General features: G+C 39.8%; 1 protein-coding gene across 1 annotated transcript in view; it reads right to left on the bottom strand.

Moving 5' to 3' along the window:
• SLC41A2 (solute carrier family 41 member 2) overlaps window positions 1–26341 on the bottom strand; it is a 44937-nt gene extending 18596 nt beyond the window's left edge. The window contains exons 1-8 of the mRNA XM_072342913.1: window positions 26205–26341; window positions 16460–17204; window positions 13625–13732; window positions 8870–8941; window positions 7882–8026; window positions 6407–6553; window positions 2759–2906; window positions 2145–2224 (exon numbers count right to left, since the gene is read on the bottom strand). Coding sequence (XP_072199014.1) covers window positions 2145–2224; window positions 2759–2906; window positions 6407–6553; window positions 7882–8026; window positions 8870–8941; window positions 13625–13732; window positions 16460–17014 — 1255 coding nt within the window. The 5' untranslated portion in view covers window positions 17015–17204; window positions 26205–26341. The remainder of the gene's footprint in view (window positions 1–2144; window positions 2225–2758; window positions 2907–6406; window positions 6554–7881; window positions 8027–8869; window positions 8942–13624; window positions 13733–16459; window positions 17205–26204) is intronic.
• Between the last annotated feature and the right edge of the window lie 265 nt (window positions 26342–26606).

Below are 26606 nucleotides of genomic sequence, written 5' to 3'. Positions count from 1 at the left end.
GACTGACACAACTACAAGCCTACTGCAATAGCTCCAGCTTTCCCTCTTTCCACCTGCCTAATCCTTCAAGAATCTTTTGACCTGCCAGCTAATCATCCAGAGCAATGTATAGAACGTGGCTAATTCATTTTCTCTCAAGACAGTTCAAAAGAATGCATGTACTGTTGCCTTGATTCCATTTATTAACTTATGAAAGAAAATAAGAAATAAAATGGGACATTTAACATTTTCTCTAGAGATATGTTTATATTAAGCCGTCACTCCTAGCAGTTAAAATGATTTACTTAAGTCTAATCATTAGCTAAAAACTGTAAAAAGGTAAAATATAAACACGCAGGCAACTCAGATTTCACAGCCAATTTATGTGAAAGAAGCCAACCTTGAACAGGATGCAGTTTCTGCTTACAACAGCAGTCCATAACTGCTGTAAGGTAAAAAAGATCATCACTGCAACATCTGGTAGGAGCATGAGGCCTTGAGAAAGGCCCGAATCCTTGGGATCTGTATGCACTCACTGTAGAACAAGCAAGTCTGTGGAGGAAATCCAGAACTATTCTGGTACTGTACTGGAGCACAGATAGAAGTCTGATGGAAACCACTACAAAACAATTGCTAGACAGTTGTTTGCATTTATAATTGATGGATAGCATCTAAGAAAGCAGGAACACTGATAAGAGCTTTGAGTGAACCTGACTAACAAGAAAACAGGATCCTCTTCTATATGGAAGTTAATCTAGGGAGTAACCAAGGAAGACTATTATGAGAAAACTTGCAGGTGTAAAGCAGTAAAAGCTGAAGACTGACATAGTTGCTCTGCTCTTCAGATATCTGGAAATCAAAATAGAAAGATAAAAAAGTAGATGCAAATACTTCTAATTTAAAATGAATATAAAGGATAGGCACAGGCAAGGGAGCACAAAAACTGAAGTGTAAAAATGAATTTGCAGCCAGCAAGGAACAAAAGTGACAACACCGAAATGCTTCATATTTAAAACAAAACAAAACAAGAAAGAAAAAGATAGAGAGAGTGAGAGAAAAGGAAATACAGGACCATAATGGGAAGGAAGAACAAGAACTTGTTGATGCACTGAACTACACAATTCCTTTTGTATCCCGTCTTTGTAAAAATGGTGATGCCTGATTGTAGACTTGTACATATTAAGTCTGTAGGGCCTGAGGATAAATTCAATTTAAATTTAGAGTGTCCTTAGAGAGCTAGATGAACAATCTGTGAATTATCAGGGATCGTTTCTGCAAACTGATTATCCTGGAGGTAAGCAAATACCAAGGGGCTGTGAGAGGGTAAACAGAAAATGTATCTTTAAGAAGGGCCAAAAAAATATCACCCAGCGAATCTGTATCTGACTGAAATTTATTCCTAGACAAGTACTGGAACAAACTATTAAACAGACAATTTGTAAGTGCTGAGAAGACATAAAAGTGGTAAACCAAGAGCTAATCTGAATTTGCCAAAAACATGCTTATGTCAATATTATATTTGATAATACTTGAATACACCTCTTCTTCCATTTTCAGTAGTGCGTGGGGACAGGACTAGGGGAAATGGGCTGAAACTTCAGCATAGGAAGTTCCGCACGAATGTGCGCAAGAACTTCTTTACGGTGAGGGTGACGGAGCACTGGAACAGGCTGCCCAGGGAGGTGGTGGAGTCTCCTTCTCTGGAGATATTCAAGACCCGCCTGGACGCCTACCTGTGCGACGTGGTGTAGGGAGCCTGCTTTGGCAGGGGGGTTGGACTCGATGATCTCTAGAGGTCCCTTCCAACCCCTACAATTCTGTGATTCCATTTTCATGATTTCTTAATGCATGCATTAGGTTCCTATTTCTCACATTCTCTATCATGCTTTAGTAGTTGTAAATAGGATCAAGAAGCTCTCCTTGGGGGTTCAAATTAACAATCGTTGACATCAAAATCAAAACGTGCAATACAGCAGATCTTAATTTGCATAACAAACATTGACTGTAACAGACTTTTATCAAACGAAGGTGCGTCAACTGATGTATTGTATTATCCTATCCTATCCTATCCTATCCTATCCTATCCTATCCTATCCTATCCTATCCTATCCTATCCTATCCTATCCTATCCTATCCTATGTATTGGTATCCTGCCATAGTCTTACCATTGATTACCGGGGTATAAACAACAATTCCAACCAAGTTTGGGTCAGATACAGTTGTGTCCAGAATAAGGCCACCAATACTGAAAGACAAAGTACAATATTTAGAACAAGGCAAACAGACACGTTAGTTATTATTTCAAAACTACTTTAGTAATCGCATCCTTGTAATATCTGCAAGTTGCAATTCTCAGTTTATATGATTAACCTTATTTACTTAACCTTATTAACTTGCTGAGGCTACTGACTTAAATGTTACAATTGACTGATTGTATAACAAAGACAACAGAATTTCATGCAACTGCTCATCTTTTAAGATTTGTAGCTTTCATTTGACTAAATCACATTCTGATAAGAAGCTGCAGGAGATGAATAGTTCACCATTTCCTTCATTTGATACGACACACTTCTGCTCAGCCATTTCCGCATGGTATTGCTACCTTCTCCACTCGTTCCAAACCAGGGCTTCACTATGTGAATTTGGAAGATTAAAAATGATTCCAGCACCATATTCTAGATGCTCCTTACATGTTTCTTTTAAGCAAAATCATGTGCTAAATAAAATTCATGGAGATCAGAGGCGAGCCAACAAGGCAAACCACAACAAATAGACTTACCTGCTTATAACCATGGCAGTTATAACAGGCTCCCATCCTGAATGGAGAACAGTTCTAGTAGCTGGGTGTTTGGCAGCTATGACAATCCCCATAGGAGTCAGAGCCAAAAAAAAGGCACCAACCAAAGGAGATACATAGTAATATGTTTCTGAAAAACAAGAGAGAGAAGTAAGTGCTTTGCTCTCCAGGCACAATACAAGTTGTATTCTACATCAAGCAGCTGAGAAATTTTAATAGTCTTTATCACTATTGTTTTCACTATGCTTTCCCCTACTGCATCAAATGATACGGTTGGTATAACATCTACCATATGTGATCGCTTTCATCCATCCCACGGAAGACAAAACTATCTGTGCAAAGTAGGAACCTCTGAAGAACGTTTTTGTATGATGCTTTATGATAAAAATGTAATAAAGATGTGGGATATAAAACATTATTTTCTTACACATATACAGAACAACAAAAAAAAAAGGAACATATTGAAAATATATTTCGTGTTGTATACAAATTCACAGCATGTGTAAACCTCCTTCTTGCCAAAGCACAGATAATACGCTAATCTTCCCCAGCACAGCACATCTAAAATGATGCAAGCACAAGGTGTAATATTGAAACATTCTTATCGGTAGTTCAATTGCTTTATAACCTGTCTGCAAGACTGGAAATTCACAGCCGTAATTCCACTGCCTGCACCCATCCGTCAGAACTGCATCGTATTTCATAGAAACACAAACACAAATACCATTAACTGAGTACCATCATAAAACAGAACTAATAAAGCAGAGAGCTGTCTCCACAGAAAGATTAATACATTTTCCAGCTTAGTTCAGCCTTAGAGTCCCCTCCGCTCAGAAGCCATCACAGTGATCCAGAACTTCCTAATTCAACAGTGCGGAAAATTTATCTTCAAGGCCAATATATACACAGCTCATAAAAACACCTCCCTTTTTCATATATTACTTTTATGAGAAATGTGACAGTGTACTTAATATTAAACACATTTTGTCTAAATTTACAGAATTTAGACAAATATACTGCAAAATATATTTTAAGTTAACAGGCTGAAGTAGTTCATGTAGAACACATAAAATCTTCAACAAAGAAAAATACCCAGCGTATATATAAAAACATTCCCACCCAAGCATTATGGCTTATTACAAAGCTTGCAAATTCAAGCAATTACTACTTTGATGTTATCGTGGTAGAGGGAGGGAGAACAACTAAAATTACTCCAGGGAGAATCACTGCAGTATTTTTAGACGTTACTATCCTTCTGCATTGACTGGTAACAACCTCTGCAGCAGAGCTGGCACAAGAGACTAAGATTCCTATCACTGTGTAAGCTAAAAGTAGAAAGCTATCAGAATGAGAAAGAGACAAAGCCCAAATGAGAAGTAATTTTCCATTCCTTTTCTAGCTGTTTTATAATACATCATCTCCTTCCTTTCTAGTGCCTTTTTCTCAGTCTTTTCTCCTCTTTCTATAAGCAAAGACATGGTCCTAATGAAAAAAAAAGCCTAATGCAAAAGAACATACACAGGATAATTTTGTTGTGTCAAACATTAAAAAAGAAACAATAAAAAAGTACTGATACAAAGTTCTTGAGCTTCATGCCACATGGACCACTGCTTACTGCACAGGCAAATGCATTTAGTGAAGGGTTGTTAGTTAGGATAGAATGGTTAGGTTCTAGTTAGACTTGATGATCTTTAAGGTTTTTTCCAACCCAAGCTCTTCTATGATTCTATGATTCTTCCCTCCATTTGCAACAGAGAAAGATCCCTGTATATACTACAGTTGGTCACATGGAAAGGCATTGTTCATTTTATACCTATTTTCTTAAAACTTTGAGACTTCCCCCTTTTTCTCCTTTTAAGAGACATCGTGTTCCTGTTACTTATTCATTCTCTCCCTTTATGTCTGTTCCCCTCACATGTACCCAAGCTGAGGCATTCCCATACACTAGAGCCACAATAACCGACTGAAAGGTCAGAACGAGGAAATAGTTCTAAGGTAGGACCCTCTGTTGCAAAACAAGGAAACAAAAACCACTTAGCAGCAGAACAGAGATGCAGTGTTGAGCCTTATTCTAATTATTCACCAGCTTTTGAAAGCCTCTCACTCACTCATCAGTAGTTAGCCCATTGTACTCTTACGAGAGAATTTTTACCAACATAGGAAATTAAAGTTCACATTAAGAGAGGGCTGACAAGACTGCTCAGCAATAGCTTAAATCTCCTCTGAGTCAACAAGTGAGAGGAGTTATTTTTTTGGCCTTATTTTAGTGTTTCTATATATTTCAATACGAACAAATGTCTCAATTTTAACATGGAGAAAAATACAGAGAAAAATTTATACCTGATGCCTTTGAATGGAGATAGACATAGACCAGACTATAAAAGCTACCCAGTGTTACAAGACTGTATCATAAGCCTCTCTCTGAAAAGAAAAGCTATGCTAGAATACAGCTCCCTGCAAGACCAGAGGAACTACTCAGCTCAATCTAACTCTCAGAAACAGCACACAGGACTTTCCTTTAGTTATGGGACGCTCTACTGGTAGAACAGCTTACTACAAAATCTTAGGAGACAGTAACCTCCAGTTACATCCCAGTCATATTCAACCCACAGAGAAATACCAAATTATTCTACAGTAGCTGGAGAAAGGGAAATGGAATAACTGACTCCCGTAATGAGCCCTAAGAGGGCTCATTTATCTCCACTTTTGATAACCTTGTAATGTTTAGCTCACGTGGCAGATGTAATCCTGCTCAAGTCTGTTTTGGTGGCTCTGCTATGGAGATCGTGACATAGAATCATAGAATCATAGAATTACCCAGGTTGGAAAAGACCTTGAAGATCATCAAGTCCAACTGCAGCCTAACCAGTAGCCTATCTCTAAAAAAACCTCTGATAAATCATATCCCTGAGTACCACATCCAAACGGCTCTTACACACATCCAGGGATGGCGATTCAACCACCTCCCTGGGGAGCCTATTCCAGTACCTAACTACCCTTTCTGTAAAGAAGTTCTTCCTAATATCAAACCTAAACTTGCCCTGGCGCAACTTGAGGCCATTTCCCCTCGTCCTGTCACTTGTCACTAGTGAGAAGAGACCTGCCCCACTCTCACTGTTGAGCCTGTGAGCCTGAATAAATAAAGAAGGAGGAAGGAGAGAAAACAAAAGGTTCCCAACCAAGCTCTTACTGATCTTCACTTATTTTAAGCCACGACCACAAATGACGAGCGAGACGGCCCCAGCCGACGCCAAGGATGGGCCTGGAGCGCCCCCTAGCGGCAGCTCCGCCCGCTGCTGGAACGGGGAACACGGCCAGAAGGACGCGTTCCTCCGCGAGAAATTCCTTTCCCTTGGCTATGTAACTACGTAGCAACGTGTTAGCAGGAGTCGTAATGTTATGCAGTACGTACAATGCGAACTAATTACAAAGTGCACAAATTTGGATCATAATGATCAAGGCAGTTCAACACCTTCAGTGCAAACGGACAATTCAATACGGCTCTGGGAAGCAAGGAATTGACAGAGAGTGGGTATGCAAGAAACCTGGCTTCTCCCTCCCTGCCTTATCCCTCACCACCCCTACACGAAAGAGGCTTCTAGGGATACATAAACCTAGGAACATACTCACCAAGGCAAGAATAAAGACCCTGACTTATCCATGCTAGAATAGCAAGAGTAATGAGATCTCCGAAGCTTGCTGCTATAGGAGTGGCAACATTGTCAGGATTAATACCAGTCTTCTTCGATCCAACAATAACTCCAACCATTATTATTCCTAGATTCAACAAAGAAGAAAGTACAGTAATGTTATCTACTGTTGTAATCGCTTAGGAAGTTTCAAGATAATGGTAATTGGAAACCCAGTGATTACGTCTTTGCTTTTGTCCCTCCCACTTGACTGACACTGTTTTAAGTTTTTAGTCATTTTTAAATACTCAGATTTAAAAATAAAATGACACTAAGCATACACAGAAAAAAAAACAACCCACAATCAAGAACCATCTGTATAATGTATTATTTTGCTTACGATTAGAATTAGCAAGACTGAGATTGTAAATCAACCGTTCCCTGAAGAAAAGAACACTCAGTATATTACTTCTACATCCCATTAACTTTAGATGATTGAAATGTTAATGCCTCTACCCTGAAAACAACATTAGATTAAATACCCGCGTGTCTGAAATAGTGAAAAATGGATACTACGATTTTCATCTATTTTAACAAGTAACATTATTTACTGCAGGCTAAATTAGGAGCTCACATCCAGAGAAGCTGCCTCCAGAATCACATCCCCAGAAATTCTCAACAGGACTGAAATGTTCCTGTCTGATTTCCAAAGCTCCTGTTTCATGCACAGGAGGGTTGATGTTTACATAGTAATTTCCTGTGCAAGCCCATCACCAGATAACACCACAAGTTTATTCTGACATCCACCTTATATAAGAGAAGGGGAAAAAAACACATTCATGTTCCCCAGTTCTCCTGCTGCTCTTCATTCTGTAGCATGATCAGATTTGATGGCTTTGTAGTTACTAATAAAAAGTGTAAGCTCCTAATTAATTACTAACCTTAATAATTTCATAATTTTTGCATAAGCAAGCAAGTCAATTTAATAAAAAGAAAGCCAAGTATTTGACTTGACTTACTATTACTAAGTCTTCTGATACTGTATTTTAATTTTTCATGGGTAGAGTCACTCCTTTTTCACCCGTTGTGTCCTCTAAGTGCTGCCTTTTATGGTTAAATATTTCCTGACAACTGGCGAGAGAAGTTTAAATCCATCTCACTATGTGGCTCAGGACAGATACACTGATGCTGTTTGCAGAAGGGGACTTTAACTTGATCCAAACCCTTCGTACAGCAAACCAAATTGTTCACTTTAGAAAGAAAGCGGAGCACAAAATAATATATAAGCAGCATGGATAAACAGGGAGCTTGGATTCAGGTGAACTAATACCCAAGCTCATTTGATCTTAATAAGTCCTACCTGTTTAGTGTTAAGAATAAACTTTGTACATCACTGAATACAGAAAGTAGGGGAAAACAAATTGTCCACCCTACCAGGTAAAAAGCTATAAAAAGTAACACATATACGTCTTTTACCTTGTAAAAGAGAAGCTATGAACGCAGTTGCTACACTGCTAGAACACAGAAGGATTGAATGACTGAAGCTGTATTTGCCTTCTGGAATCCAGCCCAGTATAACTGCTGCCACTGCTGCCAGAAAACCAACTACTGTTGCCTGAACCTGGAAAAGTAAAAGAAGGAAAACAATTGTTTTTTAGTGACGAGTGACTCCTGAAATAACTGATAGTCTTAAGAAGACTGCAGAATCATTTTCTGTTAATCTTTCCTCCACATTTATTTGCAAGCTGTAAATGGAGCGTGCTCCACTCATCTTCTTCATGGAGACAATGATGACTCCAGTTGATCAAGAAGGAAAATCCCATGCTAACAGGAAAGGTTTAACCACAATTCACAGACTGAAGAATAACAGAAGTCAGATTAGGGAAAAGAGCCGAGGAATTACAAGGAGCAAAAGGTGAAATGTTTCAAGAGGTCCCTAAGCCACTTAAAACAATGAAGTCACAGCATAAACTTTTCACTTATTCTTGAGTATGTTGCTTTGTAACACAGAAAATGAAACAGTCCTTAAGAAATAGTTGCTTTGGAGAACAAACACTCCTTTCCTCAAATGAACAAACTATTTAAAATATTGCTTGCTACCCAAAAGCTCCATCACATACTTCTTTAAACATCGAATCCAATGAAAATAAAGTACGGAAAATATTTGGGAGGTCAAATTCCTTAGAACTGTTCTTTCAAACAAATTTAAATGGAAGTATCCTTGCTGCAGGCCCAAAGAATACTTTACCTTTTCTTGTGATAAATATAAGCTTCTATTGCTTTAGAGAACTACGCAGCACTATAAAAGATCAGTCACAAAAAGCTCTGCATGTTAAGTATGAGATAATATAGTAGCATTTGCTTCCTTTTAACGTTGTCTTCTCCTACCTGTCCACATTTGTGATGAGCTTTTTAAGTAACTTTATTCACTTATGAAAGTTAATAAAAAATCGATCGCGTTTACCTGTTTTAACGCCAAATTGCCAATTATTAAGTTCCATTTCTCAATGGGAGAATCCATTTTTCCAATATTTACCTGTCAAAACCATAAGAGAATTTCAGACATTTGGGTTTAAAATTAGATTACTTTGAAAATTCACTAACAAGGCAGAAACCCACAAATAATTCAACTCTCACTGCAATAAGAGACATTTTGAAATCAGTTAAAACTGCGCTGTGCTTTTTCAAGTTAAACATTCCTGTTGCTTTAAAATTATATCTAAACCTTCTATCCAAAAGTAGCTAAGCTCAGTGCAGCTTTACATGCTAACTTGTTTAACATTAGCTTATTGTGCAAGGTACACTAGCTGCCTTGTGTTCCAGGAATGTCCAGGCACCACTAGTGATTAGATCAGTGGCTGAAAGGGAAAGTTCTCACTGTTCAGTCACCATAGGCTAAGCTTGTTGCTGCGGCCTTTAAATTCCATAAGCCAATCAAAAACTGCACAGGAATACAGTGTATGGGCACAAACATTCTCATAGAAGTGTATTAATTAACTGCAATATAACTACTTGTACAGAGACAATGGAAGAGATTAGAGAAGACAATAAACCACCCTGCACATAGCAGGGGGATTGAAACTAGATGATCGTTATGGTCCTTTTCAACACAGGCCATTCCATGATTCTTTACAAGGGTAGATAACGGCAGGACAAAGGGAAATGGTTTTAAGCTGAGGGAGGGAAGATCTAGCTTGGATAACAAGGGCAAGTTCTTTACAGAGAGAGTGGGAAGACGCTGAAGCAGTCTGCTCAGAGAGGTTGTGGATGCCCCATCCCTGGAGGTGTTCAGGGCCAGGTTGGATGGGGCTCTGGGCAGCCTGGTCTAGTATAAGATATGGAGGTTGGTTGCCCTGCCTATGGTAGGGGGCTTGGAGCTTCATGTTCCAACCTGGGTAATTCTATGATTCTATGATCCTCAAGGCCCCTTCCAACCCAAGAAATTCTATGATTCTAGGATTCATCTTTGTATTCTTTTTAAATATATACTAAATGACAAGCAATTGAGAGCTTCACTTTTTTTTTTTCTTTGAAGAAGCATTTTAAAAGTATCCAAAAAAACCTGTTAAAACAGTAATCTTACAAAAAACTAATCCAATCCAATAGTGAGCTGCTACCAGGAAGTGCAGTAGATCCACCAGTTCCACGAGTGAGTTCACATCAACTCGCATGTCAAGCAGCGATTGATGGAAAACACTCTTTTTTGTGGAGTAAAAAGGTCCTTTTTTCCTGCAAAATGATCTGATCCACCCATGGTGGCATGAATACTCTTCAGATTTGAAAGGAAGAAGGAAAGTAGGAGGACTCCTCTCAGCTGCAGATTTCTATTAAGTGAGGTAAAATTTTACTGTGATACAGTGGAATACACAAACCAAACAGAAGGCTTATAAAGCCACATTCCTAGCCCAATAACACACAGTCAAAATGAGAGTCTGCATAAAGTTTACAGGGATGTCTGCATGAGTGGGTTTTGGTGTTCTTTTTTCTTTACTTCCTCTTAAAAAGGAAGAAGTAATAAGGAGAAAAGACAACAGTGTGAACAGAGGAGGTGAGAATGACTCAAAAAAAGCCAAAATAATGCTGAAGAATACAAAACATATCATGTAAATATCATGCCTGAGCAGGCAGCTGACCTAAGTATACCTCATATGCTTTGCAAGGAGTAAGAGAAGACTGTTTACATCCACATTAACACTAAAGACAAGTGCAAGCTATGCCCTGAAGATGATTGAAACCACAGTCTTGAGACAGTGAAATGCCTGATTCCAAACCGGAATGATCAGTAATAAACAGCTAAAGCAGGAATTTGAGCAAGAAGATGAATGTAGGAGATCAGGTAAAACTTGAAACCAGAGGTACTACTGGTAAGAGAAAATAATTAGTTTACAACCCCAAAAGCACTGACACATACAAATTCATATGCAATTATTAGGTAGCTGAGTAAGACTTATCTCCAACACTAAGGTCATGAGGAATTCTATCTCCAAAGTAAAGTTATTTGCAGAGGCACGTGTTTGTGTTTAGGGTCTATCTGGTGGGAAATCTTCAGCAAATTATGAGAGAAGAGTAATCATACAACTGCCTGCAAATAACTGCTTGGATATACCCAGTATTAATATATTCCTTTGGTTTTCACTTAGGATAACAGAAGCAAAGATGGGATGGCTAAAGAGAGTCAGTGCCAATTAAATCAATGTGAAAAGTGCAAACGTCAGAATAATCTCAGAGAACTGGCATGTAAATTGCAGGTCCAGGAGCAAGCTGTTTGATTAAACTTTTCAGAAGGAATGATACAGTACAATATTGCACCTGTTCTCAAAACCTGGGGAAGGCAGAGCAACCAATGCAACCGTCCATGAATTTAAACCCCTATGTGGTTCTGCATGGTTCATTAATTGCGTCATCAGGCAAAGCCAAGGAAATCAGAGGTCCCACATGTGACATTGCATTGTCTGAAGAAATGTATGCTTTTCCAGCCTCTTCTTGATCAGCTGATCAACCTTTACATTGGCAGGCTGTGAACAGAGCTGGCTAACCTGGCTTGCTCAAGATAGACACTGAAAATTTTTCTATTGATGTAATGGGAAGCCTTTCACGTTATGCTTGAATAAAACCAACTGAAGCGTCAACTGACTTACCTTTTGGTGAGACTTAATGGCAGTGCTAAGTGACACTGGCAATTCTCCTCCAACTAAGCCCCTTCATATTGGGCTGTTCTTAGGGCCTCAAATGGCCAAACTGGCTCTGAAAAAATCATACTTAAGACACCTGCAGATTGTATTATCACACAGATTATGGGATAATCTGCTCACAGATATGATTTAGCAGAGGGTAGTTAGAGTTAGGGTACTATGGTTAGGCTCTGGTTGGACTTGATGATCTTCAAGGTCTTTTCCAATCTGGGTAATTCAATGATTCTGTTATAAGATTTCCATTCCATTTGGGACTAGGGAAAGGGGAATGAACCCTCTAATGTCCATTTTAGTTAGACACTGAGAATGCAGCCAGTACTGCAGAAACTCCAGTGTCAATTTTCCCCATATAAGGAGGCTCAGTTCCTGTCAGATCAGTAATGGCTGATACATGATATGAACTGGGGTTAGATTTCCCAGTACAGAAAAAAGGGTCTGTGTGACCTTTTTCCAAATGTCTGATGAGAGCTATGAAGATCACAAATGGCATTGATGATGGTGGGAAAATCTTGCACTGAGTGGCCTGGAGAATAAGTGTTGGAATCATGATCTGACAAAGGTCATGGGTTGTAACTGAGACAAAGAATTAAAGATCCCATTAACTGAACAAGAAATAGTGGAACTGACTCTGAATCTCTTTGTAAGTTTTCTGTAAGTCACCGGTAGATAATGGACTTTCCTGGATACATTTTTCACTATGCAATATAAACATTTTCAATTCTGAGGCCATGAGGTATAGCAGTCAGGAGCAAATTTAGCAAAAGGGCAACACAAAAAAGGGTAAAGTAGAAGATAAATGTATTAATGTGTGACAATAAAGGCAGCAAGGTTTAAACAAATTATTTTTTAGAAATTGTAAGAATACACTGAAAAGTAAGAGTTAAAATCAAAGAGAAAACAAGACTGAATAGTGAAGACTACAACAAAACATCAATTCTTATCTATAAAAGAAGGTGTATGGGGTAAAATTCATCAGCTTCTAGAATAGGCATGACACAAGGAAACCTTCACTGGATTGATACGGTTATGTCCATCATAGTCTGCATTTGGGCAGTAATTCAATATAACGTGATAATGAAATTTATTAATGACAGAATGGTGAGAGGCCTTGTAAATACAAAGCATTTTAATATTAGACAGAAACTGGATGACCTTGAGGATAACATCAAAAGTGATGATAATCAGCAGTACAAGTGCAAGGTCATGTACTTATAGACCAACAATGTTTCTGCCAGAAGATGGGAGTGACAACTGGAAATAACACAAAAGAAGAAATACAAGGACACAGTAATTGACTGCAAAGTAACTATGAGGTCCCAGCTTGACCTTACTAGGAGAATAAGTAGATATAAGCAAGAAAATTTCAAGAGCAACTGTACAGAGAAACAGGGAAGTACTATTTTTACAATGCTATGTTGAGGTCTCATCTGGAGTTATATACACCTTTGACCAAGCATTTTCTACAAAGATTCATGCAAGCAGGAAGAGGCAGAGAGAAGGTGTGGCCTTGATGGAAAATGGAAAGCCTATCTCATAAAGGAGTAGTACTGCAAAGGTGGTGTCTTACAGAAATACAGAATTCAGGCACTAGAAATAGTTTAGCCACATAATTACAACACTGTTCACAATAGCTACTCCCACACACAGAAAAACACATACAGCTTGTTTAGGCTAAAAAAATGAAGGTACAAAAATGATACATGGAAAAACATGTTCAAAATATGCAAAATGTGTGTGTTAGGATATTGAAACCCCACCAAGGTCAGAGGCATTAGACAGCCCTACAGGATACACATGTAAATCTCAATAATCCGATATACTGTTCTGAATGATGGCTTAGAAGAGACCAAAGAAGTAAAATTTTGATGTGTGGTGACTGGAAGAGGCTTGCCTTTTTAACACTCAATTTTATAACGGATTAAACAGCTCCCGCAAAAGTCAGATGAAACCATAAACATAAAACACCAGTGTTCCAAGGATTTGTTTTCAGGAATTTACAACACCTATCAGAAGAGAAAGTTACTTACTGCAGTTGACAGCCTGGATGCCAAGGTCATTTCCAAATTTCCTTTGAGACCAAGAAGAGCAGGAACCAAGATAAAAACTTCAGTAACATTCTTGAATACGTCCCAGTGCTATTCAAAGGATACAGTGAGAAAAAAAAAAAAAAAAAAATCCATTGAAAAATTCCCTCTAGACAATCTTAAAAGTAGTGCAAAAAAATCTGTAACTCATAATTTAAGTCTCTAAAAAAAAAATAAATTACCTTTTAAGATCAGACCCAAAAGTCTTTAAGGCAAGAGTTGTTATCTATCTAGTTAATATAGGAGTGCGCCTGCATACCACTACTTGAAAGACCAGAATACCAAAGGCAAGAGATACAAAATCTCCTAAATTAACGTCTCCACTACTGCACTTTCTCTGCATATTTAAAATAGAGATCAATTATAGGTCATTATAAAATTACTCTTCCTGTTTTGTCAGTATTTATTTTAGTCTCTCTGAGGTACTTAATCTGTTTCATGCATGTAAATTCTGTTTGCATGTTAATTTTGGACACTTAAATTAACTTTGGACACTTAAATTGCACTAATCCTACTATATCAAAGTCATCCTAGCAGGATGCTAGAACTTAAGCTTACAAAACCCAGGCTTTATAAAGCAAACCAAGACAAACTCTCCAATATGTGTGCTAATTTTTCAGCATCAAAATGCTGTGCTACTTCATATGGCTGTCAATCCATGTATTTAGTCCATAATTACATAAACTTCAGCTAACCTAACAAAACTTTAATATATCATGTTAATAAATCATCTTTGTAGTCGGGGATTTGCAGTTGGTAAATATGATTTTAATTAAAAAAAGAATTCAATTTTCAAATGTAAACAAGATCGGAGAAGTATGAAGTTACCTGTGTACTTAGTACTGAAAAAGAGTAGCTATGAAATGGTTTTTAAGGAAAAAGCTTTGAATTCTGCACCTTCCTTAAATCTATGTTTTCACAACATATTCTTTCATGCTTCCCTGCTTTACTGACATTATGGTTTCATGCTTAGCTTAGGATGGAAAAAGGTAACATTGGCCAATTACTTTTGACTTTGTGCCCTCTCTCTATCATGCACACTTCTGGGCTGGGAAACCAATAAAGACTGGAAGTAATACAGAAGGAAAGAAATAATAATAGAGTATTATCTCAATCCAGATCAAAGAACAGCTAAAAGTCAAAAAACAAAAACAAAAAAAACCAACAAAGAACACTTCTGCCCCTTTCAGAGATGAAAGGCATTGGGAAACATTGGGTTGGAAGCCAATAGTGGCAGTAGGCACAACTGCCTCTTTTGGTTGATCATGAAGCTGTATCGTGACATAAATCATGTATTAACAATGTATGAACAAAGCATCCGTAAAAAGAATAAGACTGGCGGCACAAGCAAAGCACGAGGCTGATGCAAAACAGCGCAAGGAGGCAGTAAAGTTTGCTTGCCAATTATAATTTTACTTTTTCTTGACGCATGAAGTGTCTTTCCATTGCAACTGATTTAAGACCAAGCTTTATTTTCTCTCTCAAGTTTTTGAGTAACAAAAAATAGAGTAGAGCAGAGTAATTCCTATTGGAAGGGAGCTTCATAGATCATTTAGTTCAACTACCATTTCAGGGATAACAAAAAGTTAAAAAAAAAGATGGCCAACTCCTACTCCTCCTTCAAGAGAACTTTTTTAAGTGTAGCTAAAGAAAACCCCAAGACAGAATGAAACAAAACAAAATAGAAGCAGATGAGTTTTCCTACTGCCTTTTCAGTTTGAGTAGCATGGATAGTTAATCTGTTTGAATAATTTTATTCCCATAAATAAAAGAAGTAATTTATTATTATTTTTTCTTTCTGAAGACAGAATCTATTCGATTTTTGCTCACAACAAATTTCAACTTTGGGGAGAAAATAAAAGTAGGCAGGAAATAAAAGTAAATATAGCCTCCAAAAAGCAAAGAGAAAGCAAGAAAGTAACAGCTAATCTAATAAGCCTTTCTTAGCTGTTACTTTCTCAAGAATTTTCTTCAAATGCACAAAGAAATACTTGGTAGGCAACTTTTGCTTATAACTTCACTGAAATGCTACAGCTCTGTTAAGCTACAAAACTGGTCCTACAGAAGTTCTGTATCAGTAGGATCTTAGTGATACAATACTCCAAAACAGGTTTTAAAAAGGTTATGTATGTAACTCTTGAAATTCAAAGAAAGCTGTATTTTATCTTAACCCTGAATAACTATAATCACAAGCAGATAGGCTGCTTCTATGGACTTACCATAACCATATTTCAAGGTGAAAGTGACTTTGCAGCCTTGTTCACACCAATAATGCTTGTAATTCCAAGCGTTCAGTATACTTAACACTACATAAAAAAGTCACACCCGAATACCTAAAAATGCTCTAATTCAGTGCATAAGAATTTTACGTAGCATATGAACTTCAGACATGGTTTCATACCATTATCTTTGATCAAATCTATACTTTATGTCAGAAATTGCAGAAAGCTGAAGCACAAAAGGAACATTTATTACTGACCAGAGTTTTAACCTGATTCATACTCATTATTATATTTCTGTCTTCAGTTAAAGCAAAAGTAACAGCTTTTTTTCCACCAGTTCACTGTGGCTGTGATAATACTTACCAGGTCTTGAATAAATCCAAACAAAATATTTGAGGTGTTTAAGATAATCTGGGGAGCAAAGCAGTTCATAATAGCAGAATTATACACACGCTTTATTACTTCTCATTATTGTAAGCATCTACAATACCATGTGTTAAATCATAAAACTCACAGATTACCTGTTAAAAATACAGTTCCCAAAGCAAATACCAACCTGTACAATATCCAAAACCATGCCAGCTGAAACAGTTCCAAATCCTGCTAGCAAGAAAGGTACAAGTATCTGCAGTGCCATAATACTACTAGATTCCTTGGGTTGTTTTCTACTCCCTTCCACAATAATGTCTTCATTACTGTCACTAGACAGGTTGTCTTCCTGCAACATTGCATCTGTTTCTGATGTGTCCATTCCATCACAGTAATTATAACTGGAAAAATCATCATATTTAGGGCTACAGCTAGAAGGGCTGTGTCCATTACTACCATGAAAGGCTTGTTCTGAGAAGTGATGATACTCCACGTGCTGGTCAGATTTAACATTATAATTATGTCCTGCTGGTTGTAATCCATCTTGCCAAACACCATTCACTTTTTTGTGTCTTTCATCCTGGTTTATTTGGTAAACAACAGGAACCATACTCAAAAGCAGATTCAAAAATTTATCGGACTGAACTGTACTAAGACTTATGGTCCAGTCCACAAAACCTTCTCTGTCATGAACTTTGCTGTTTGTTTTGGTGAAGGCAGACCTGCCTTTACAGTTAGTCATAGTGCTACAGAAGGACAGGTTGGAAAAGCACTTTGTTCTTCAGATGTCAGCGAAGAAATCTTGTAGATGAGTTCTCAAGTGCCACTCTAGATAATTCTAAAACAGGTAAAATTAAATGATGCTTTCTTGAATGCAAAAAGTTTTTTTCATGGATCTCACATCTTCAACAATTCTATACACAAATCTGGATCTAAAAAAAAGGAAAAAAAAAGTATAAATTAAATCTTTAAAATATTTTAATTCTCTACAGAAGACACAGAATAATAGTTTAGATGTTAAGGTCTCACAGTACTTTCTCAAAACAAGTATCTGTGGACTAGCCAGCCTCCTCCAGCCTTCCACTGTCTAACTGGAAAAGAAATTATGAGGAGAAAAGGGGAAAGTTAGTGGGTGAGGTGGGTGGGTGAGGAAGCTTCACAAACCAGTGTACTGTCCAGCGGCAGGAATAGAAAGTAATGTGGACCACAATTGACATGGAGAGGATTCAGTTTTTGTCTTCTTAATGTCCAAGAAGTCAAAACCATTAAGGCAAGTGCTGTGTAGCCCTAGACTTCATGCAACCTTGATAGCAGCAGGTCCACAGAGAAACCTTCATGGGAAATGCACTGGAAGGGTACAAGAGAACCCACATGATACACTGTAGCTGCTACTGTTCCTCACATTCTGTTAATGGCATCGAGCACAGAAAAAAAAAGAAAAAAATTGGGAAAAATTGGGAAAAAACACCTTTCAAAACACTATCTGATGTGGTAAGCCTGCAGTGATATTCTGGGTGGTTCAGTTTTTATGTGTTGATAGTCCCTGCCTCCTAACCCTGTAAAAAGGTGACAAACCAATACAGGCGTGTCGTTTGCTCAGATGCAAACATACAAATGAAGTTAAATATAATATTTAAATACTACATGTGTAACAAATCTGGACTTTTAAAATAATACGCTACAAGATCAAGGAAAGAAGACAGAAATAAAATTCAGACCAGTTACGCTGAAATAGTTTATATTAGTCTACTTTAAAAACATATCCACAGTACTATATCCATAAATATGGTGCATTACATTTAATTAAATTTAGGGGGGAAATTGAGTTAAGAAAAATAAGATATTAAAAATCGGATTTTCATTCAATTTTTCATATGGAATAGGATGTACATATTTCCAGAAAGATACAGCATTCTGATGTCTAGTAACCACTAACCTGCAATTATTTGATCAATATTAACACCAGACACTCACTTTGTTTTGCTTTGCTTTTTGTTTTGCTTTGTTTTGTTTTGCTTTTCTGCAAGTCACACAAATACAATTATATCTTTTATGTTTAACATGATTGTGCAATTACTTCTACTTTCCAACTGCTGTTACGGTCAAACATTAAACAGTGATATATTGGCAGTCTCATGTCATTTGACATTTCATCATATCATCATAGTATCATAGTATCATAGTATCGTGCGAGTTGGAAGGGACCTTAGAAATCATCGAGTCCAACTCCTGGGATTCGAGCCCTCTAGTGTAGCAGAGCGGCAGTTATCCACTTGCGCCACAGGGGGAATTCGAACCCGGGCCCTCCAGTGTTGCAAGCGGCAGTTCTAACACCGTGCGCCACCTCCTCCATTAGTAGCCACTTTACCTTCGTCTTCTTTAGTTTTCATGTTGTGATAATAGTTACGGTAATTTACTGAAAGTACAACATCATCTGACTTGAAGTTTTGTTGATCTGTTTTTATTACTGGATGCCATGAAGACAAGCAAATCATTGGCATAACCAAAGAAACAAAAGCTGGGCAGCCTACACCAAGATGATGCTGAATGACAATTCCACAAGCTCAATATACTATATATAATCACAGAATCTCCAAGGTTGAAAAAGACCTCCAAGATCATCTCGTCCAACTGTCTACCTACCACCAATATCTCCCCACCAGGGACAGTGACTCCACCACCTCCCTGGGCACCTTGTTCCAGTGCCTGACCACCCTTTTGGAGAAGAAATTGTTCCTAACATCCAACCTGAGCCTGGTGCAACTCGAGGCCATTCCCTCCCATCCTATTGCTAGTAACATGGGAGAAGAAGCAGACTCCCACCTTATCAAAGCCTCGTTTGAGGTCATCATACAGAGTGATAACGTCTCCTTTGCATTCAAGGCATGGCCTGACCAGAGCTGGGTACAGGGGGACAATTACCTCCTTGCTCCTTCTGGCTACCCTATTTCTGATACAAGCCAGGATTTCTTCTTGGCCACCTGGGCAATTCTGGCTCACATTCAGCCAAGTTCAACCAACACCCTCAGGTCCATTTCATCCACACAGTCTTCCAGCCACTCTGCCCCAAGCCTGTAGCATGTCCAGCCTTCCCAGAACCCCTTTACCATTCAGGACTGTATCCCAAGGGACCCTCCATACCAGTGTCCTGAACAGATCCAAGTCTGTTGTCCGGATGTCCAAGGTAGAAATTTTGCTGACCCCCCTCCTGACTTCACTAAGAATAGAGAACTTTGCCATTTGGCAGTCACTCAGCCCAAGACAGCTCCTGACCTTCACACCTCCCACCAGCCCTACTCTATTTGTGAACAGCAGGTCTAGCAGGGCACCTGCTCTGGCAGGCTCTTTTACCAGTCAGGAAGTTACCCTCCTGAAGACAAGAACATTCCTAGACTGCTCCATTTGCACTATATTATATTTCCAGTGTATATCAGTGAAGTTGAAGTCCCCACAAGCACAAGGCTGCTGACTGTGCAACTTCTGCCAGTAGCTTGTTCAACACCTCATCCATCTCTTCATCCTGGTTAGGCAGTCTGTAACAGACCCCCACCAGGATGTCAGCCTTGCAGGCCCTCCAACATGCCAAGCTGGAAAACCTTCTGTTTTTACAGACTGCAGGAAACAAAAATAGTTTAAAGTAGGAGGATTTTTCATCTCCTTCTCTATGAAGATGGGGCTCCTACATTCATGTTTATGTTGTGATTCTTATACTTTCGCTCCCTCCATTTCAATGTTTTTAAATAATCTAATATTTCTCAATCCTATTAAATTTTACAGAGAATAGAGAGTTCAAAGCTATCAGCCTTACCAGAGATTTACATTTGTGCCCTTGCTGTAAGGCGTCTTCAAACATAAGGATAACTCACCCACATACGGACACAGCGAGTCAACTTCAGATCTGCTGCTTACAGAACCACTTGGTTTGCTTTTCTGAGTGAAGACTCATACTCACCACAAAGACTTTTCCCCCCACCAATTGCTTTATCCAAGGCAGCTCTGACCAAGGAAAGAATATTTTAAAAGCAACAAAGGAGTTTATTGTTTGATTTAGAAAGAAAAGTTTTGCAAGGGAAAAATATTTTTTTCCACATGACCAACAAAGAAAACAAGGTTCCTGAAATAACTTTTTGCTACCCAGTAGTAAATTGAGCTATGTTGAACCTTTTATTATAAGCGTATAAAAACTCCTAGGCCTCAATTCTAGTTTCCACACACATCATTATGAGTAACAAAACAACCTCTGTTCTCTCCCAGAGGAGCTCTAACCACAGGCCAAAATGGTGCTGGGTTATGTGCTACAGAAAGGCAACAACAGGGAGCAATTTTGTTTCTGCCCAGAACAAAGAAGGTTTTAGCTGAGTAAAAGAAAAGATAACGGTGCATAAGAAAAATACAAGCAGGTGTATCATTAAGCCAGCAACCTAACTATTACCAGCTTCTGTGACAATAACAAATAGCTTTATTGTAGAATTAAGGATTAAGAGGAGTACAGGAGAAGAGCATCTCATGGAAACTGCAGCAGGAAGCCTATGGCCTTGGATGCTGAAGGTGACCAACTGATTTATGAGGATACAGGGGTACAGTAGCTTTGCTATGTGCAAAGGGAAAATTCAGCTCACTTCTGACAGGTGAGTTTCAGTTGATCACAAGAAGCATCCAGATTAGAGAAACTTTATTTAATAATTTAAGAATGGTATACGATACTAAGATGCAAAGTGTTCATGGTAAAAAGATGTTTACACCACAGCAGTCTCATTAGGGGTCTTTTAGGGGTGGTGATTTTTTGTTTTTGAGGAGTGTTCATTAATGAAGGACTCTATTTCATCCCCAGAGACATACAGATAAATGTTCCCAATAGCCTTAGGAAGGCAGAGTTTGGCTGTCACTGTGGTTTCTCCAGTGTCCTCCACTCACATCACTGGAGTGCTAGACTGGTGATTCATGGAAATTATTCATTGCTCGGGAACTCCGACTAAAAGTATTTGGGTTAATTATCCATATCTTTACATCATATGGATTTTTCTCCTTTAAGTTTTACTTAAACATCTTGGGGATATAGCGATTTCATTTAATACAATGAAGTGTTAACAAATAGAAATGGCATCTACAAGTGTGAAAAAGAGACAGAAAAATGATTCAGTAAAAGCTACAAACACAGACAGAGACTGGTGGCCAACAGTCGAAACAAAAAAGTACTAAAGCAGTTTAGATGACAGTCATTTATATTTTTTCCTACCAAACTGCCTGGAATGACAAAATGTGAGCTAATGGTAAATGCTAAAAAAGGAGAACTTGAGAAGATAAACTGAACAATATACTACAGTACATAAACCTGCAGTGAAAAGTAATTACATCGTTAGAGGATAACTGCACAGCCCTCTGAATTCAACTATTCGTTTCTAAAAACCCGCTCTTCCAAATGTCATCTGATGCAATAACTTCATTCCGAGTTCTGGATGTTAATACTGCTGTAGTTTTACTTTTTGCTTGCAGCTACAGAAAGCAGCAAACCATCAATGGGACAATATGATCTTGAGGGTCAGAAATCCCTGTGAAGCTTTATCATTGACATGAACTATTGCAATTTTATTGCGTTGTCTATAAAAGATATAGCCAGGTAAAGAAGCAAGCGCTACTAGAATAACTCATGTGAAATAAAAGAGGCAAAAATCTCAAAAACCAGTCCAAAACAGGAGATGAGTCTGGTTTCCTGCAATATAATTAGATTACAGAGAAAGGAGAAGTATGAGGGGAAAAAAAAGCACCCAGAAACCAAGAGATAAAGATTCTTTGAGAAGCCATAAGATTGCCTCAAACGTATCGTACCTGGCATGTTATATGTGAAATGAAAGAAGACCTTGTCTTTCTTATGAGCAAAATAATGAGCTATGCTCAGACATAAACACTGTCAACTCACTGTTGTTTTCTAAGTAGCTACATTTAACAGTTTCCTCTTCTTCACTCACATATCAATTACTGTGTATTATTTACCTCTCTTTCTCAGTCCTGCAACTGTACACAAACAGAATTACAACCACACCCCACTGTTTGCTGAGGACATACTCCTGAAAAGTGAAACACATAACAATGCAACATATAACAACGCGATTTTCCTCATATAGAATTGTATGGGAAACTGTTGATCACAGCCTGAACCTCTGATTAACCGTCTGAGACAAGCAACGGGTCAGCTGTAGGAGCACAGGTGAAGGTAATTCAGCTGCGCTACTGGAAGGGGTGGAGCTTGACTCCACCTCTCCTAGATGCCATTTAAGGGCTGACCACCACTAAGGCAGCATCTCTTTCTAGAGATTGCTCCTGTGTGGAGTTTTGTAGCAAGCCTTGGTATCAGTGAGCATCTATCCTTACTGTGAGCCTCAACATTGGTGAGCATTTGTTGTTTATCTTCTTTACTGCACAACCTCTTCCATTTGTCCCCACGTATATTTAAAGCATATCTACCACTGGAAGGTTTAATGGACATCATGGCTCAAAGTTTGGTTGCACAGCCATTAGACTAATAAGGATTAATTTAAAGCATGAAAACAATAGCCATGCTTTTCCAAGTACAAAGAAAGCAGAAGGAGGAAGAACAGTGAACAACAGATTGTGAATAGAGTCAGCATTATGACGGGCTAAAACAAATATTTATTGAAGTCTAAGGCTGGGAAAATTAATTTCCTGATTTCTTTCTAAGTTTGGCAAACAAAAGCAAAAGAAAACACCTGGCCAAGTAATACTGAGCTTTTGCAGGATCCATATCTAATCACACCGTAGTCAAAATTGTTTTTTACAGGTAATGTTTTGAAGCAATAATACTCTCTATCCTGCACTGCTAGATGATCTACAATGAAACAGCACTGGTTAAACGTGACTGAGAAACACCTCTCAGGAAATGAACAAGCCTCGGAAAGGGATATTCAGGAAAGTCATATGAAACATTAACGAAATACTGAGTTTTAATTTAGAATCACCAAGGTCGGAAAAGACCTAAAAGATCATCCAGTCCGACCACTCACCTATTACCAATAGCTCCCACTAAACCATGTCCCTCAACACAATATGTTACCCTAACAAACAGTGCTACCCTTAGAAAGAGCCTTTCTTTGGATGACAGCCTGCATCTGCTGTTTTTACTGTTTCTACTGTTTTCCACACAGTAAAATTGGTCTTTCCAACTAATAATTACTTGTAGAGATAATTTAAGACTCCAGCTTTGCTCATTTTCTTACTGGTTTGTAACTCCTCTTCAGAACAGACAAAAACCTAATGGCACGTACAGCAACAGGAAGTTTGCTATTCATTTAAATGAGGTTAGAGTTTACTAATTTTGGACACGCTTGTAAATGGCATTATTAAATAAGGAGAGACCCTGCTGTTCTGAATGTTGTATTTAAATCTTTATCATATTTAATGATCATGGACGAGATACTGACCTTGTGTTTCAAACAGTTTTCTAAGCCAGCTTTCGTAGCTATTGAACATCTAGCATGATTTCTTTTCCCTTTACAGGCCGTTTTCATCTGTTCCTTTTAGAACTAGAATCACAAGGATAATTACCATGTAATGGTCACTGCCATGTTTATAGACAGATATCATGAAGCAGGTCGCATGGCATGGCTGCACTACCATTCAGAGGGACCTGACAGACTAGAGGAATGTCCCAATAGGAATCTCATGCAGTTCGGTAGCAGAATATTTGAAGTCCTGCCCATGGGAAAAAACAACTCATGCACTGGACATACTGGGCAGCCACCAGTTGTGTGGAGAAGGCCTTGGGGAGGACAGGTTGACTATCACGTCAACCATGCTGGAACAGCACGTCAGGCTGAATCCTGCAGGCAGAGTATGGCCAACAGGTGGAAAGAGGGAGTCTTTCCCTTCTGCTCAGCAGTGGGGGGACGTATCAAGAGTACTCTGTCCAGTTCTGGGCTCCCCCAGTACAAGTGAGACACGGACAAAGTGAAGACAGCCCAACAAAAGGCCAAGGTCCAAAGAAAGGTTATGGGGTCTCCTTATTGATACACAGAACCCAAATGGATGCGGCCCAAAGCAACTTGTTGTAGTTGAGCCTACATTGAGCAGGGCTGGGTGAGAAGGCAATGCCCAGAGATCCCTTCCAATCTCAAGAATTCTCAGATTCTGAGGTTTGAAAGGCGTTTTGCACATCCTATTCTCCACTGCTGTGTCCTGTGTACATGCAAGTTCCCAGTGCCAAGCTGACATCCTTATGACAGCGATGACTGTCATTGACACCGCTGTATCCTAGTGAACACTTAATAGAAAGTGAAAACTACATCAGATCACCTGAACATATGGAGTAAGCAAACAGGCTGTTTTGTCATTAACCATTTTGTAGATTCCAGAATCAGGGATAGTGCACTGTGCTATTGTTATTTATAGCAGTTATTAAACATGCTGAAAAACAATAAATGTCCCGTGCACAGCAGCATTATGGGCAGTACATGCCATTTTTAAACGTTATGCAGTAGACTTTTTAACACAGCTTTTATTTTGTGGCAGTTGCAGGCCAAGTCAACAGCGAAAGAAACAAAGGAGAAAACAGTGTGAGGTAAAGAAACAGATGAAACAACCTCCAAACGCCTTTGTGAATTTAACTAAGACACTGAAAGAGCAGCCAGCCTCGGGCTCAATTTTCAGACAAGTTTTAGACTGCTGCATTTCACTTCCTGAACATGTCAGCTTTCGATTTTGGCCCTGAGGAAGGGAAAAGCAGCTGTCAGAAAAAGAAAAGACTTGGTTTGCCTCTGACCTTCTAAAGCAACTCAATTTAAAACAAAAACAAAAAAAAGCCAAGACCCAAACAGAGCCAGAAATGAAGCGGCAGGCTGTGAAACGTGGTCACATTGCTACATCACCCAAATGGAATGCCAGCACAAAAACCACCTGCCAAATCACACCCAGGCCGTCAAAAGCAAGTGGGAAAAGTCTGAAATAGAAGAGGTAACGCGCTCCTCTAGATTATGTAACCAATGGGTACTTAACAGGATGAGTCCTAACTGTACTACCTGGGATCTTGATTACCTGTTTCTAAGGGGGGGATGAACTGCTTATTAACTCAGGCACTAGAATACAGAGCTCACATTGTTTTTGGAGGATAATATCCTGAAGTATTTGAAAAGAAAATGACACACATCTTTTCTTCTTTCTCAAACATCCATCCAGCATATTGTAGCATTATGGCTCCAGGCTCGGAACTTCACGAAGGCGATATACGCAGGGAACAGTGCCAAAACAGGTCAGCCCATCTAGTCCCGTCGCTTACCTTCAGCATTGCTGGTAAAGGGAGGATCTCACTTAGAGTCGCAAATAGAACCACACAGAATAGTAGGGGCTGGAAAAGACCTCTGGTGCCCACCGTGCCCAACCCACAACTGTTAGGATGCCTATTAACAGCTGGTGGGGCTCTAAATACAAGAGATAGGTGGATCTCCCTGTATTTTTCACCTTTTATTACCGACTAAACAATAACATAATTTTATACGCGGTGCTTCTCAGAGCCTGGCTGATGTTTTGTGCTCCATAACCTGGGATCAAATGGAAGCAAAGGATTCCCATGACTGCACCCTGGATAGCACAGGGTGAGGGCACGGCAATATTTTACCGGAATTAAAGCGGTCACAGCTGCCACTCGATCTCCATCGCGTAAAGGCTTCACGCTTACACGGCGGCACGCTCTGGCGCATCCCACGGGGGGAAAGACGGGAGCAGAAACGGGCACACGCAGAACGCCAGTGCGCTGGGAAGGCAGGAGCCCGCCCGGAGCTGCGGGGATGGCAGCGGGCCGGGCGCGCCTCTCTGCCGCCGGCGAGGAAAGTTTCCCGGCCCCCCGCCTCCCTCGGCCCGACGCTGCGGCTCGCCCGCCGCCCACGCCCGCCCTCCCCTCACGGCGCCCCCCGCGGCCCCCTCACCTGGGCGAGGGCGAGGCCGGCGGCGGCCCGCGGTCCCGCTCCATCGCGGCGGGCGGGAGGGGCCACCCGGCGGCGGTGACAGCTCCGGGCTAGGTGAGCGCCGCCGCCACTGAGCAGGCGCGGAAGCGGCCGGAGAGAAAGAGAGAGAGAGAGAGAGAGAGAGGGCGGGCGGCCCCCGCGATGATGTGGCCGTAATGCGCCGCCGCCGCCGCCACCGGCTGCCCCGACCCGACCCGGCGGCGGGAGGGAGGGAGCCGAGCGGCAGCCGCCGCCCCGCACCGCTGAGAGGCGCTGAGGGGAGGGCGAGGGGGCGGCCGCTCCCCGCGCCGGGGGGAACAAAGAGGAGCGGGCGCTCCCTCGGTCCGAACCGGCAGATGACGGGCACGGAGCCGTGTGAGGAGC

The sequence above is a fragment of the Excalfactoria chinensis genome, chromosome 1 (assembly GCF_039878825.1).
Source record: "Excalfactoria chinensis isolate bCotChi1 chromosome 1, bCotChi1.hap2, whole genome shotgun sequence".
Lineage (NCBI taxonomy): Eukaryota > Metazoa > Chordata > Aves > Galliformes > Phasianidae > Excalfactoria > Excalfactoria chinensis.
The sequence above is the reverse complement of the archived record's forward strand: the minus strand, read 5'-3'. Positions and strand labels throughout refer to the sequence as shown.